The 16,735-nt window shown below is 43.3% G+C and overlaps 1 protein-coding gene across 2 annotated transcripts in view; it reads left to right on the top strand.

The window, feature by feature from the left end:
* stard13a (StAR related lipid transfer domain containing 13a) overlaps nt 1–16,735 on the top strand; it is a 36,860-nt gene that overhangs the window by 16,238 nt on the left and 3,887 nt on the right. Inside the window, exons 1-6 of one of the 2 annotated variants that reach the window (XM_079566287.1) lie at nt 8,049–8,383; nt 10,054–10,125; nt 11,635–11,716; nt 13,748–13,811; nt 14,369–15,651; nt 15,906–16,076. In XM_079566287.1, coding sequence (XP_079422413.1) covers nt 8,371–8,383; nt 10,054–10,125; nt 11,635–11,716; nt 13,748–13,811; nt 14,369–15,651; nt 15,906–16,076 — 1,685 coding nt within the window. In that variant the 5' untranslated portion in view covers nt 8,049–8,370. Of the gene's footprint in view, nt 1–8,048; nt 8,384–10,053; nt 10,126–11,634; nt 11,717–13,747; nt 13,812–14,368; nt 15,652–15,905; nt 16,077–16,735 lie in introns of those variants that run through there. The other variant, XM_079566286.1, reaches the window with a different exon arrangement.

Below are 16,735 nucleotides of genomic sequence, written 5' to 3'. Positions count from 1 at the left end.
TACTGGCCGCCCCTGTAGCCCCGAATCTCTCATAATTTCTCCCACTGCGTGCGAGGAGGCACATGCCGCTATCAGGCCTTTAACGTCTCCCACCGCTAAGGTGGCATTGGCACACGACAGGCGAAGTTGGTCGAGCCATTTACGGCCACCTTCTTGTAGAGGGAGCAGTGTGCTTTTCAGGTGTTGTAATTCTAGAACTGTCAGAGGTTTGTACACCACTGGTACTGGTTCCCCATCTGCTGCTGCGGGGACACCCGTAGGGATCAAAAGATACGTGCCCCGCGCGGGCCGTCCCCCTGGGAGGCCATGCAGGGTCACTTTTTGTTTAGCTATTTGTTATTCTTTTGCCTTCACCAATAATTGTGCTTGCCTGAGCCGTTCCTTATAGGTCCCGTCTTCCTCCCCAGGTCCCTGTCTCAGTCCTGCCATTATTTGGTTGAGCCTATACTTTTCCTCGTATAATTTGTTGAGTTCTGTTCGGGCCTCATAGGTCTCGGCGTTTTCGGTTTCGTCCTCACTGTCTTCTGGATATTCCTTCTTCACTTTTGGCCTCTTTGGTTTCACAATTGGTTCTGGAGCCACTTTTAGGGAGAGGTCTTTCAGTTGGGCCTCTAGTGTTTGTAGTTGCCTCTCGCGTTTTAGGGCTTCTTCTTCTTGAACTTTGGCCAAAGCTTCTTGCAGATCCGTTCTTAATTGTTCATGAGTTTGTTGTTGGGCTTCCTTTGTTTTCTTTCTGTAGTTTCTGTAATGCCTTTGTGGTGGCTTTTGTGGCGTTGTCTGTCGCTTCCATAATCTGTGCTCCCCACAGTTATCCTGTAGCTGTTTTTGATTTGGTTGCTACGGAGGAAGCTTGGCGTCCTAAGATTTTAGATAGCTGGTCTCTTTCGTCCTTTTCCAGTGGGTCTGAGGGGGAGATGTCAATATCTACCACCCCATGTACGGCCAGCTGTGGATACAAGCCTGTTGCTTCATCATAAGGAGGAGGAGCCGAAGGGCTCAAGCTGGGACCGCCCTCTGGGCAGGGCTTCTTGGTCCCTCCCCCTGACTGGGGGGCAAAGATCTTCTGTTGTTTGGTCCATTTTGAGACAGCCGCCTCCAAGACTGGCTCAATTCTCTGCTTCACTTTTGTGTACCTTTCCTCCGTCAGCGCACACATTTGTTTGTCTTTTTTATTCATCTTACCTCGTTTCTTTTTTTGTTTTTTGTTTTTTTTCACTTCCTGTAATGCTACGACGCAGAGTTCTACTCCCGCCGTCAGTGTTCCACAAAGTGTCCCTAGGTCGTGGGACTCCTTTGGCTTCTTGCCTTGTTCCTCGTACATTTGCGCACACGCCTCAATCGCTTTTCTTACCTCTTTTTTGGACTTCCCCTTCAGGAAATCCGTTTCTTGGCATAACCATGTAACCCATTTTTCGCAATCTCCGCTTCCCCCCATTTTCTTACCTTTTTATCACTTCCTCAATCCACCAATTATTTACTTACTTGTCCTTCTTCACGTCTAATAGTTCTTTAGGGGCCTCTAAACCCAGGGCCTCAAACCCTAACTTAATTTAGGGGCCTCTAACCCCTGGGCCTCAAACCCGTAACTCAATTTAGGGGCCTCTAACCCCTGGGCCTCAAACCCGTAACTCAATTTAGGGGCCTCTAACCCCTGGGCCTCAAACCCGTAACTCAATTTAGGGGCCTCTAACCCCAGGGCCTCAAACCTGTTGTTTCAGACGGTACCCGACACCATCTACGACTATTTCAACGTTTTTATTTAAGTCACGCGTCCGCAACTACGGGAGGTCCTACCTACGCACCTTTCGGCTTTTAAAGGGTTAAACCCAGCGTGTAGGCCTTTTACTTCACTATTTCACACTCGTTATCTCGGATCCTAATTCTATTTTAATTTTATTCTAATTCTGGCGATTTTCCCTTCAATCTTCCACCATCAATACAGATTTTACCATCCAACAGGCAACCTCAAGTCTTAATCTAAGAATTTGGAAAAATTGCCAATAGACGTACTTTGAGACTCAAAAGATGAGTAAAAGTCGTCTTACCTTAGTCTAGATGGCCGGCCATGAGGTCGCTGTCGGGTGGATGTGGAAGAAAGTTCTGGTATGCCTTTCGCAAAGATTTCACAGGACCGGACCTTCGCCGCGTCCCCGTCGACTCCCGAGCTCCCCCTTCAGTACGTCTCGGGGTCACCAACTGAAGGAATGTGTTGTTTTCCACTCGTCACCTTAAAATAATAGACAAGTATAAACCTCGTGTACTATCTCATGTTGTCTTTACCTTCTGTCGTAGCAACACACTCCTCTGCATGTTCAAAACTGGAAGAGAGATCAGGAAGTCAACGATGCTGCACTATCAGCTAATAACACATACCAGATATAGATGACCATGATTCAGGAGGTTCAATCAAGAAGATTTATTTCCCTAACAAGTCATCTAATACAGAGCTCTGCTTCCCAGTCCCTGACAATCAAATCTCTTAGCCCCCAGCCGCACCGGAGGAGACTGAGCTCATAGTGAAGTCAGAGTATTCATATATTCATGAGCCTAGGCTACGTGTAGTTGTTTCCATTGGTTGGTAATTTTGTAGCTCCTCCCTCATCACCATTTTATTATATGATATGGTGTGGCATTTTTGTACGTCGCTGGGTGTGCTTATCTGATATTTCCCACACTGTGGCCTTGGTTTTAGGACACTTCGTACACACTTTGGTACTTTCCACTGGACCTTGGCTGTAACAGAGAACTCAAAAACACTTTGCATGCATTGTAATATAACACTAAAGAGCCATATAAACGAAAAGCTCGCAAATAAATTTTATAATTCTTCATTATTATAATTTTGCCCTCATGCACTCCTGTAAGAATAGTCTGAGGTAATACAGAACTGCAAATTCACTTGGTTTTGGGGCGCTGCTTTTGCTCCCTCTGCTGGTGAAAGGCGAACACAACACCAAATCTACACACAAGTAAATTGTGTCATTTGAATTAAACACTGATGAGATGAGAGCATTGAGATATGTGTTCGTATTACGTGTTTGACATGGCAGATCTAATGCAGGGACCGGCTTTGCCTGAACCTGTAGTGATTTCATGCCAGCCTTGATTTGCTTTCACAGTGCATTCCTAAAGGCTTGACATCATTCTGGATCGACCATATGTACAGAATAGACATACTCCTTCAGTACCTTCTCTTGGCCACATATTTCTGTGGTGACCTGACAAATATGGCGGCCTAAGTAAGTGCTTTATCACATGTGGGAATATGGCAGTGATCCAGGAGCCCCTCGTGTATAATTGTGTGTGCGCTTTGACATGGGCCACTGCAGCTCATTTCATGCTCCTGCAGCCCACACAAATTAAAGTTTCGTCATGCCCCTCTTTGTGTCCTTGTAAATCTATCGAAAGGAAATAGCTGCATTTTGATTCAAGGGATACATGTTTTTTAGTTTAAGTAGGTCTTATTCTTATGGCGTAGCAAAAAAGCAACTGAATAGTTGCACAGAGCCTGGAGAAATATTTTAAAATAACTTTATGTATTTAGTGAATAGCTTTATTCTATTTGTTCTCTTCAAACGCTACATTGTTCGCAAGATTATGCTACAAACATATGTCTGTATTTAGTCAAAACGTTGTTAGATAAACATCGTCCTTGTTACGTCCCCACTGGGATTATGTTTTTATGAGTCGACCCCCAAAGACTTTTACAGTGATTTACTGCACTGGAGTTTTATTTTGAGTTTTGTTGCTGGCCACATCTTACAGAGGCACCGTCCACAATTCAAATGAACAACATTTTACAGCTTTTCCCTAAAATAAGGGCTGAAGTTGAGCAATTGCAATCCTTCTCACAAGTTGTGTGATGGCTATTTGCGTTGTATGTTTTAACGCAGTACTAAGTAACTCATGCCCCTAGAGGCCATAAACGCCACTGCAGGTGTCGTAGCATGTTACGTTTTTTTACTCATTAATTGTCCGTGAGAGTAAATACTACACTGACAGAAAAGACAAAGGGGGTGAGGGATATTGTACATCCAATTACACAGTGGAGATAGTGTTGTTCACTCAAACTGTTTAAGTGGCGCTAGCCCACAGTTAGCTTTACCCGTTAGCCTGTTAGCTTCTTCTTCGTGATTCCATTAGTGTGTACTGGTGACACCTACCCGGTGGCAGCAAAGTTGCAAGTGTTTCTGGCCAGAGACACCAGGGGGGAGGAAAGACCCCCTAATCATCCCATTAACCCCTGTATTACCCCCAGAGAAACTACGAAAAGGATGTATTAATGTTAACAAGTTACTTAGTACTGCTTTAAAATGAAGAGTCAGTTCACAAAAAGTACAAGTAAACCGCATTAACATTTGAGATAATGCCATGGATTGCTAAACTGAAGCAAGATTCATGTGCATTTCAGAAAATGTTTGAGTAAGTCTGCACTCCAGGGATAGCTGGTTTTAATAAATATCAAAACCCCATGGAGACAGGATGTTTTGTTGTTTTTAAAGGACATTATATTACTTGAATAATGACCCAATCTTGAAATGTATCCCAAACTTGTGATGATAAACTACAAACAGCGGAAAACCCTTTATTTACTGATCTTTTGGCTTTCGATCAATCTTATTACTGTGTGTGGCATTTCGCCCAGTTTAGTCTGACACCACTCCACAAACATCTGTCCCTTTCTCGCCTCTGTGACGGCGGCACTGGGGAACTTCCTGTTGCCGTTCTTAGCTGGGAATTTTGGGGCGGGAAATGATGTCATGCGAGCCACTTGACGGCCCCCTGTAACAGGCTCGGGACAGACACTGCTTTGGAAAAAGGCTGTTTCAAGATATTGGCAGGTCTTTGTTGTAAAATAGGTGTTTGAATAAAAGGGAGGAAATGAACAACCGCTGCAGAGATTGGACGCAGGGACTTCTTGTGTTCGCCGTATTATGCAACGGGCCTGGCAGCCTGTTATGTAAGGAATTGCTCCTCCGCTGTGTTAAGACTGGGTGGCTTGGAGGTGTTGTTTTATGTCCAACACAGCGGGCCTATAGAGAGACGAAACAGGCTGGAGGAAATTAGGCACTACAGGCAACAGTGGGGATTAGAGAATCACCAAGAAATATTTGGGTCCTAATGAAGCTCTGGATTAAACTCACACCAGAGCAATAGCAGTGAGGTCCCAGGTCGATCCCTCTGGACCTTCCAGCTTACAATAGAATTAAAAATGAGAGAGAAATGAAAGCTGTATGTCAGAGAGTGTTTCCCCACTCTTAGGGGTTCAATCCCTGCTCTTTACTGTCACACTATCCTCAGACGAAGCTCTTCACATGAACGTGTTTCCTGTACCGTTCACTTATATGTATGCAATGTTTACATGACCTGCCACCCCAATAAACAACCAATAGAATAGTTGCTAATCTTTGATACACACAATTTTAAACTATCGAATCCCCAATGTCCCCGCTTGCCTTTAGGTAATAGGCATAGGCTTGCGATTGGAAATTAGGGCTTCGCAAAATATTGAGAAAAATATCGTATCGCGATATTAGGTGATGCAATATCCATAGCGCAAGAAGCCACAATATATCGCAACATTACTAAAGTCTTCATCTGACTGAGATTGACATTTTTTTTTACAAACACAGCCAAAAACAGAGAATGAACGGAAAATTTACTTAAAGGAATAGGTCACCGTTTTTACATACTGAGATATGTTCTTACCTAACCTTAGACGAGTTAATATATACCCGTCTGGTCTTTGTCCGTGCGCTCTGTCACGCAAACGGAGCACATACGCAGCCTCTCCCACATGTCACATAGCTCCAAAAAAGCTCACGATAGAAGCTACCAAGCTCTTCCACGTGGTCCCTATTTAAATAAAGTTACGTGAAGTGTTTTCAAGCGAAGTATATTTACACAGAAATGTAGCATGTCGATTTTATATGCAGATAAAAAGGGGTACTATATTGTGAGGCGTAATGATACGAGGAGCAAAACGTCCGCGCAGTAACTCCTAAAGGTTATTGACGGAAGTGAGCAAGGGGAAGTCTTTAGGAGTTACTGCGCGGACGTTGTGCTCCTCGTATCATCATGAAAACACTTCACGTAACTTTATTTAAATAGGGAACACGTGGAAGAGCTTGGTAGCTTCTATCGTGAGCTTTTTCGGAGCTATATGACATGTGGGAGAGGCTGCGTATGTGCTCCGTTTGCGTGACAGAGCGCACGGAGAAAAAACAGACGGGGATATATTAACTCGGCTAAGGTTAGGTAAGAACATATCTCAGTATGTAAAAACGGTGGCCTATTCCTTTAAACATTTACCAACTTAGTTCAATTTTACCCTTGTTTTGGTCCTGATGAAATGTTTTTTTAAGTTTTGTTTTGACACGATTTACTGAAGAACTACTTACTGGCAATTTGTGTTTCATTTGAATGGAACATATCGTGTCGAAATGGTTCAGTGAAATATCGCAATAATATCGTTATCGCAATATTGCACCGTGGTATCGCAAATCGCAAGTTACTTCAATATCGTTCAGCCCATGACTCGAGTGTCCTTGTACACGCATAGATTCAGACTCAGAATAACAAAATCTCTGCCACCAAATGTTTTGTCAGATTTAAATTACGTTAACTTTCGGTTTCTATTTGTATTGTGCTGGCACAATTATACCATTATACAGCGAATGTTATGAGACATGAACCTTGCTTTGGGCTTGAGTACCTTGTATCAGTATCCACACTCACTATTGACCTAATTAGACTGATTTTCTAAAGAAACCTTGTCTTGCTAACATTGGGACATGATGTTTGCGGTTGCCGTTTTGGTCTGGTATGATTTCCTGTGTGTTCTCCCACAGGACCCCTCCATCACCAACCCCCCCTCTAGTTTTCTGTGTCTAAGCCCCATCCTCTTTGACTCACTGGAGGCTAAACGTTCTCACTGTCGCCCAGTCCAAACACATACTGTCCAGCATTTGTTCTATGCTATCGCCCTGATCTCTGGAGGTCAGCCTCTCCTTGCACACGCTCTCTGCTGACATGTGAAATTAACGTCCCGGCCTCATCAGCAGCGCACCCCGGGGAACGTCTCGTGCAAACGCCAACTCAAATTTTCCTCCACTTCAGAGATGGGCAGCGGCTTCGCGGGGAGGACACAAGAAATGTCAAGTGGATTTTGGGGAAGATGAGATAGAAGAGTATGAATGAGGACAAGGAAAGTTCAAGATGGTGGTTTGTATGAGGAGCAATGAGGGGACTGGGCAATCAGAGATCTAATCTGTAATTTAGTCTTAACATAAGGGAAATCAATATTAACACAAGTGTATGTTAATGTACTTAATAATTTGGTGTTTGTATTAGCCATTTTTGATGCAATCCTACCCGTTTATAAAGGCACTAGCAAAATTCAGTTTTTTGGAATTTTTTCTCAAACTCAACAGCTCTTATTCAATAAATCTTGCTTGCTGTTTTGTTTTTTATGTATAAAAAACACTTGTTTTTATTATTCTCTAAGCATTTTTCCAAAAAAACTGTATCCATATCAAAAATAAAATAGACATACTCAGTCCTATCCATGGGTTTTAAGTGATGTCAGTCTTGTCATAGCAATACATGGTTTAAAACCATCGCTATTTTATCTCTTCTGTGTACTTTCTTTTTGCCTTAGCCAAGTGCATTTTCTCTAATAACGCGCCATTTGAAAGCTAAGACCTACAAAACTGTCCTAAACAGAATTTTGTCCTCACGTGGCTCCCCTGTTGTCGTCCTTTCTTTTTCCATAGATTTTTGTGGCTTTTTGTCACATTTTCATTGCTTTTTTGTAACTTTTTTGCTTTATTGTTACGGTTTTGTCGCATTTTTAGGTGTAAGTCACATGACATAACTTTGGGGAGCTTTTTTGTCACATTTTGTCACAGTTTCATCGCTTACTTGTCATTTTTGTCGCTTATTTAGACCCTTTTTTTTTTCCAAGACATTTTTAAATTTGGATAATCGTAAACTGGAGAAAATGTGCTCTGTTCAGGTTTAAGAGGTTAAACAAACATTCGACTCAGTGAATCAGGATAAAGTTATGAGACCAGGACCCATGGATAAGGCAGATCAACTTGCCCAGTCCCATAATATAATAGTTTTATGGCTTCTTAGAAAGTGTTATCGAGGGCAGGAGGAGGTGTAAAAGTTGCCGATATCGTAGGTTTGGACTCGTGAGGGATTTGGGTTGGGAATTAGAGGGCAGAGCGTCGCTGCATGGGGCGTCTGAGGGGCAGTTGTAAACACAGAGCTTGAGGAAGAAGGCGCGCAGTCTGATGGAGCCGGTCCGGGACGCACAGGAAACCGAGCTAACGACAACAGCAAGAAGCATGTCATCTGTGAACAATGAAGGCTCCAAGTAAGTTTGCTGCGAAAACTGCATACCACGGGCTGAAAGGGGGACTATATTTTTGTCTCGCGCCGGTCTATTTTAACCCTGGCGATGTTTCATGTACGATTTAAATGCTGGAGTTATGCAGGGAATGTGGGAAGAGAGAGACGTAATTGCCGGATTGTGGTGAAAGCATGATTTCCTCTCCATGTTCCCATCTCTGACAAAGGGGATTTTACTGTGCTGCCAACGCTGAACTTTGGCCCTGTTTGTCGGCCAAGTCCTTTTGAACCAAGGAGGTAAAATGAGTGTGTAGGACAGAGACAAGTGATTGAGAGGCAGTGAAGTTTTTGCTATGTACTTCACCACATTTTGTAATATAAATGTTCCTGTATGAGCCATCCTCCACAGCAGTTTGTCTAATCTGTCATTGCCGATTATTAGCATCATAACTTTGCATTATTATTATTATTACCTCAGGTTGTACGCATGTATGAATGAACCTCTATGCCGTAGCAATGCTGAAACCTCCCCGCTGCTTTATAAAATGTTGTTTTTTTTAGTTACAATCCTCCGATCTTTAGCAGTAAACTCAGTGCCTTCTCGTAAACCGGACCAGACCTGAGTAAACGTGCGTTGTGCGTTACATATGCCTGTGGAAAATGGCAATAAAATCTCTTGCGGCGCTAATGGGCTGTGGTGCCGTTTGTAGAGGCTGTTAAAAAGTGTGAGTGAACAATCTGCAGGAGAATCACACAGAAGCATATTTTAGATTTGTGTTTATTGTATTTTTCCAATATTTGCTTGCGTGCATTGTTACCATTAGTTACAGGGTCAATCATTTTTACTTCACTTTCACAGTTCAGAATTATACTTTATTTGCTTGTTTCGCCATATTTAGAATTAAAGTGTCTATTTTTATACATTTTCTGTCCTTTTTTTACCTGAGAGAAATCCTCTACTTTGAGCTCACTGTTTAATTGCCTGGCGCTTATGGCCTGTCCGGTCTCACTTATATATCACTCAATAGATTAATTTTCAACCCACACATGCTAAACATGTAACTTCAATGGCATAAATATAAACAATAGACTTCCACATTGTAAAGACTAATTATAATTAATTATTTGTATGTTTAGCCATATTTAGAGTGAGAGTTTCCTTTCCTTTGGAATCTTCTATCTGAAATTGCTTATTCAACAGAAATGTCCTGACTTTGAACTAAACGTTCAGTTGTGCCTTATGTAGTCTTGTATTGTGTACTTTTTTATTATATACAAAATAATAATAATAATGCCTTTGAAACATAAGATCAATTTGAAAATTGTAGACAGTACCAGTCAAAAGTTTGGAAACTTTATTTTCAACAATATTACACAGGCACGATTCTCATAAAAGGTTGAAATAACTAACTATTTTTAATTCTTAATTATTTTATTCTCTTTGTATCTTTAATTCAAAATCACCATCTTTTATTTTTTGCATTTATAAAGTGAAAACAATGTCTGGCTTTAAAACATAATTTGATATGTGTTTGTTCAAAAATAAATGCCATCAGTGAGAATCTACAATAAATAGTCTTGAAACAAAAGAAGCATTTCCAAACTTTTGACTGGTACTGTATTAAACAAGAAACCAAAAAAACATTTACTCTATATTATTTCCTGTGGACTTAACTTGTGTTTTTTTCCTCACAGAGATTGAGGCGAAGGAGGCGTGTGATTGGCTCCGAGCGGCTGGATTTCCTCAGTACGCCCAGCTTTATGAAGGTAACACACACCCACAGTATTTCACACAAACAGCCATGTAAACATCCCTACAGCTCATTTACAAGTATATTTTATATCACTTTATGGGCTCTCTCTTCCTCCTCCATCTCTCCATCTCTTCGGGACGTCCCGTGCTATTTCCAGGCATCAGTTCCTGTCTTTAAAGAGGGTCATGGGAAAGGCCTTGTTATCGCTGCTGGGACTCTCTGCATTTCTCTTTCTCTCATCTACCTTTTTTTTCCTATTTATCTCAACTGCGCTCCCACCCAAACTACATTATATCCACATATTGTACAGTTAATGGACATAATATTAAATCCCAGCCTTTGAAGAACTAAGAAAAAACAATAATGTGATCCAAACTTGTTTCTAACTTTCCTTATTTATGCATTTCTGACATTGTTGAGCTTACAAGCACATTTCACAGTTTAGATGTACAGCACACAAAGATCCTTTTCATTAACATCTTTTACATTATATTGAAGGATAAAAGAAATTCTATCCCACTACTTGAATAGAGCAAATGTAGAGCTTCATGAATACAAGAGACAATTCAGTACAATACACCAAAATGTATTAACACATTATCACATAATCATAATCAGAATGGCAGACAGATACTGTATTTGTATATGTCCACACACAAAAAATATGAATATTTATTTGTGGATGTCTAAGTGAGACCTGGTGATCTAATCTCAACTCTCATAGGGTAAAACACAAAGACAGGTCTTATGATGATCTTATGATGGTACTACTTTTATTGCTGTCCTTTACTTCGCCGTCACATGCGTGTATATATACTGTACATGTTTGGTATTCAGCTAAAAGTCATCTTTGTAGCTTTCCTGTCCCTGAGCACATAACGTTTTCTGAACAGGAAACCTCTTCAGTAATATAAGTACTCGCTCTCAGAGATATCACTGTCAGTACGCATGCCTGTTTAGATCCACTGTGAGCTCCCGTAATGTGGGGCTATGGTCAGTCTGTGTGGCTGCTGAAACAGTGAAACAGAATCCCGGAGTCATTTTGTCATTGTGTGTGAAGATATTTTGAGAATGCTTTGAGGATGGTGTTCCTCAAGTGCCACTAACAGGTGTTGACAACAGCGGCTGACTTTACAGTTTATTTAGGCATTTACGGTTGTCTCCTGTCAATCACTCACAGCAAAACAACTATCTGCTTAAGCTAATCTCTCTCTACCTCTCTCTCTCTCTTTCCCTCCCCCTCTTCCCCTCTCTCACTCCCTCCCCCTCTCTCTGTCTCCCTCTCTCTCCCTCCCCCTCTCTTTCTCTCTCTCCCTCTCTCTCCCTTGCTCTCTCTTTCTCTCTCTCCCCTCTTTCTCTCTCTCTCTCCCTCCCCCTCTCTTTCTCTCTCTCCCTTGCTCTCTTTCTCTCTCTCTCTCTCTCCCTCCCCCTCTCTTTCTCTCTCTCCCCCTCTCTCTCCCTTGCTCTCTCCCTCTCTCTTTCTCTCTCTCCCCTCTTTCTCTCTCTCTCTCTCTCTTTGCAGATGCACAGTTTCCAATTGACATTTCCTCTGTGAAAAGGGACCATGACTTCTTGGACCGAGATTTGGTGGAGCCGCTGTGTCGGTGAGAACAAGCAAACTACACCAACACAAACAACAACATAGGTTCATAACGTATAAATGTGTAGTGTAGACTGATGACTGTCCACTTTAATTTAGACCAGTGTTTCTCAAACTTCTCAGACATTATAAAACAGTTGACCTTTCAAGTACCACCAGGTCTAAACAGAGCTAAATTTGGACTAGATTATATTTAAAGTGTGTATAAACAGCAGAAAGCACCAATCTTAAAGGCACACTGAGAAACATTTGCACATAGTTTGCTTATTGATGTGTCTGTTAACATTATATTGATATGCATTATGTATTTCATGCCACTTCCTATAAGCGTCAGGGGTATAAGTATAGACAGCAGCTACAACTAAAGGCATGGTAGGAGCACTACAGCACATGAATGAATGAATTAAAGTTTAATTAAGTATATGATATGCCCTGTGGTCATGTATCCAGAGACAGACATCCCACTCTCCTCCATCCCAGTCATTTCCAGTAAAAAAAAATCACCTCCCTTTTCCCCTCAGTCCTTCAGGCCTCTCCGGGAACCAGTGTCCACTCGCTCACCGCTAACTGCTAATCACCAGGTTTAGTCTGACCCAGGTCCGTAATGAAGACCCCATCCCTGTCTCGCGCAGCGGCTCTGGGCCTTTGATCTGGCCACCTCCCTCCCCTCCGCCACGCTCTGATCTCCCATTCAAAGAGCCATGTCTCTCGGGGTTGCTGTGGAGGGTAATTGGGTAGGAGTGTACGGGATGCCAGCCGAGACTGCCAGCTGCCTTTGACTGGTTTAAAGTCCCCCTTTCTCGCACACTTCAGCTATGATCTTGTCATTCCATTGCTCCCGTGCTTTCCCCGTTTTATCTGAGGCTCCGCGGGGGGATAGGCGGGTGCGGTAATTGCAGTGTTAGTGACTCCTGACAGCTATATTCTCCAAGAAGACACATCAGATCTTTGAAAAGTGTCCCAGGAGCTGTAAAACACACTCCTAATTACCTCCCTTTGCTCTGAAGCTACCTTTTATATTTAAATTGTACCGTGAGGAGCTATTGTTGCTCCGTGCACAAATCATGTAGCTGCACTGTACGACTCTCACATGCAGAACTCAACCCTCCGAGCTAAAACCTTTTGTCATATTGTAGTGTGGATCCATGAATTAAATAATTCAGGACTAAATCATCTGTCCATTGGGTCACACAGCCTTTCTTAAGGTGCATTCACAGCCATTTAGAATCTCTAAAGCTATAGATTTAGGAGGGAAAAGCTGAGATGCTTTGAAACCAAAGATCCAGCTCAAGTTAACACCATATTTAGCCACAATGTATTTAAGTTGAAGGGAAAAAAAGTGAAGTAAGTGCAGTCTGACACCTACAAAATGCATTTCATGGAGGTTAATAAGCAGCTTTGTGTCACGCAGTTTGAGAAAGTAAACAGATCATGAAAGAGCACATCCTCCTCTCAAATGACAGGCGTCTCATCCCGCACCGTAACATGTTTTTACGATCTTATCTTAAAAGGCTGGCTTTCTCCGCCACTGGTCACGGCCTCCAGGGGTCGCACAGGGGGAGGGAGGAGGCTGCTGAGACAGGACATTTGGAGTGGAGCCGGGACAAGGCAGGGGAGGGTGGGGGGGGGGACACCTGGAGACTTCAAATACAGCTAAAACAGTGTAGAAGGTGGAAATGTCATTGGACCGTCCAAGGAACTGATACATGACAGATGAAGAGAGGGAGTAGTGGAGGGGCAAAGCAGTTTCTCAGTGGGACGTGGTGTAAGGGTCTCGGGACAGATAGAGGGAGGAGGCTGATGGAGACAGCGTGTGTGGAGCGGGGAAGGTGAATCCACTGAACAAGATCAAAGCACAGAGGCAGCCGTCCTGTCAGCAGCTCAGCGGGACAGGGGCGAAGGTGCCAGTGAAGAGGAGCAGACAACACCGGGAGACTCGCATGTGCCATATGATGGAGACAGTCGATCCGTCCCACCAGCTCCTCTGGGTCTGAAGTGTTGTCTTTGTGTGTGTGTGTGTGTGTGTGTGTTGTAGGCGGCTCAACACTCTGAACAAGTGCGCCTCCATGAAGCTGGATGTCAGCCATCAAAGGAAGAAAGTAAGTCTAGTCGTGTCTGTTAAAGCTGCCATCATCTCACTGTTACTGCTGTTGATCCGCAAGGAAAACACTTCATTGTCAGTGCTGTAATACTTTAGTAATTCTATTCAGATTTCAATACATGCATCTATTTTTATTTAGCCATTTTTAGTATTGTGTGCTTTGGTTTGTTTGTATGTTGGCAGACTTGGCAAGATAGTTTTCCAATCAAAATGTGGAATATAAATGAAAATAAGGAAACAATTTGGCGCATTGGAACTGAGCTACATTAATAATTTATTTGACTAGCTAGAATAAAACATACAACTAAATAGGAGCAGTTGAAGCATTAGAAATGACTGTTACTTACAGATATGAGGCAAAACGTATTAACTGACTTGTTAAGGAACTACTGTAAGCCATAATTCATTCTTTCCCAACTTGTAGCTTGTTATTTGTTATTTCCAAATGAACCAGGCAGAAATGCAGCATGTCTCGACTTCAGTAAAAGCCTGGGGCGGCCCTAACGCTCCTGTCATACTTCGTCATTCCTAACATTAATTAATTTGTACCTCCAGGGAGAGGACTCTGATGACGATGACCCGCTGGCGATCAGTAAGCGGTGGACTTTCGAGTGGAGCAGCCGGAGATGGTCGCGCCTCCAAGACTTCCTGCTGGACTCGGCCCATGGGGGCAGTCCGACGGGGCAGGGGGCGGGGCTTCACAGTACAGTGAGCAGCGAGAGCGTGTTGACAGACTTGAGTGAACAGGAGATCGCGGAAATATCTTCAATCCACAGTGAGGACTCGACGTTGGCCATGCCCGATTCGATATCCATGGCGTCCCTGTCGGCCTCCTACCAGCCCCCGCGGGAACTCCATCACTACAACTCGCTACCGATGAAAAGGCACAGCCAGGGGGGGCGGAGCAAAGCCAAGGAGTTCCTGAGGAAGATGGAGTTGATGCGGACGTGGGGGCCGTCGACGAGGAGGAAGAGCGGGAATCGCAGGCCGCCATTGGTGATCAGCGGGCCTGTGCTTCATGGGGAGGAGCCACTGGCGTTACAGGTGCTGCAGTGCACGCCCATCAGCCAATTAGAGAATGGCAGCAAACTCAGTCACCAAGATATTGACGATAGCGGCTCTGTCAGTCCTGATAGCAACCATAAGGATATGACAACAGTAGACAGTCCCAATGTGGAGACTGTGACGCCTGTTTTGAAGGGGACAGCCTGTTCCAAACCACGCACGGCCAATAAGAGGAGCAGTAAGTATTTGGAGGACATGGAGATGCCTTCACAGGGCAAAAGGACTGAAGGGCAGACACAGTTTGGGAAAAACCAGTTCCACTCTTATGAAAACCTCCTTATCCACATCCCCAAAGACCATAAACCAGGCACTTTCCCAAAAGCACTGTCTATTGAGAGTCTCGCGCCCGCCTCTGGGGACAATAGCCCGCAGACTGAAGCTCCTAAAAATGGACTGACCCAACACTGGTCGGGTAAACCCCTGTCTAAGCCGTGTCCCGGGGCGCCAAGAGGCAGCAGGGTCAGCGTTTATGACAATGTGCCGGGATCACACCTATATGCCAGTACAGGTGATCTTTTGGATTTAGAGAAAGAGGACAACCTGTTTCCTCATTTGGACGATATTATCCAGCACGTGAGCGGCCTGCAGCAGATTGTGGACCACTGGAGCCGCAGTGTCCTGCCTGAGGGTGACATGGGGGAGGAGGAGGGCGAAGACAGGACCACCCCGAGCGAGGGGGACAGGGACGGAGTGTCTCTGAATGACACGGACTCCACTGGGACGAGCCGAGAGAGACGTGACTCTGGGGTGGGAGCTTCTCTGACAAGACCACGGTGAGGAGTAGAAAATGAATATGTATTATTACATTGTTTATATTTCAGCCAATACAAAGGGCATGAGAAAGTAATGATACTGCAAAATAACCTGAAAAACATAATTATTAGTTGAATTACTGTACGATTTAAGCTACATTTGCAAGTGCTTGGTGCCGTACGAGGAAGTCAGTATTTGAGACAGCAGTTATTCACAGTCAGTGTACTTTCTTAGTCTTAGTTCAATGTGGTTGGTAATTGTAATTAATCTTTAGGCTCCGATGGCCCAGTTTTCGGACCTCAGATGATCTGAACCAGGCCTCCTCATCTCTTCACATCAGCAGTCAGTCAGCCGGACAGCTCAGTCTGCTGCAGAAGTTCTCTTTACTCCGACTCACTGCCATCATGGAGAAATACTCCATGTCCAACAAACATGGGTGGACATGGTGAGTATAAATGATTACTAGAGATACAGTATATGGGTGTTTTACTATATCGGCTGTTGGCTGATTTAATACCGATGATGGAAACTTCCGGGTTTTTTGTATTGGAAAGAGCCCTGTCAAAGCCTTAAACTGAGCCCCCCACAATTTCCTAGGCCTGAGGGGAACTGAGAAAAATCGTGGTGAAAGTCAGTCACAAGTTTGTATACTTCTGAGGCTCCTCAGATCGTATTTTATGTTGCAGACTTTTCCTTAGAATTTTAAAAACCATAAGAGAGAGACTTGCCGGTTTTGTTTTTTATTAACCTGCTGATTTTTGTCTTTAAAACAAGCTCCCTCCGAAGAACCTATTAAACATAAATGTTCTGAATAAATCAGCCTTATGCTCCTTATCCTCCTATCTTCTGACTTTACTTTGAAATCAACATTTGAAAGCGTTACAAAACTAGCTCACAAAAAGCTTGGAAAAGAGGCAGAAGACTGCTAACTCAAAGAAACGTAAACCACCCACCCAAGAACTGTCACAAATAGTGGGAGTATTTTTCTACTGTCAATTTATTGTACAATAAATAGTGAAAAAAACTACTCAAAAGAGAAGAGAGACGGAAATATCAAAGTCTTCTATCAAAACACAGTAGTGGTATACACCTGGCATTTGGTTC

The sequence above is a fragment of the Gobius niger genome, assembly GCF_951799975.1.
Source record: "Gobius niger genome assembly, chromosome: 11".
Lineage (NCBI taxonomy): Eukaryota > Metazoa > Chordata > Actinopteri > Gobiiformes > Gobiidae > Gobius > Gobius niger.
Note: the sequence above shows the minus strand (reverse complement) of the source record. Positions and strands in the feature narration are given on the sequence as shown.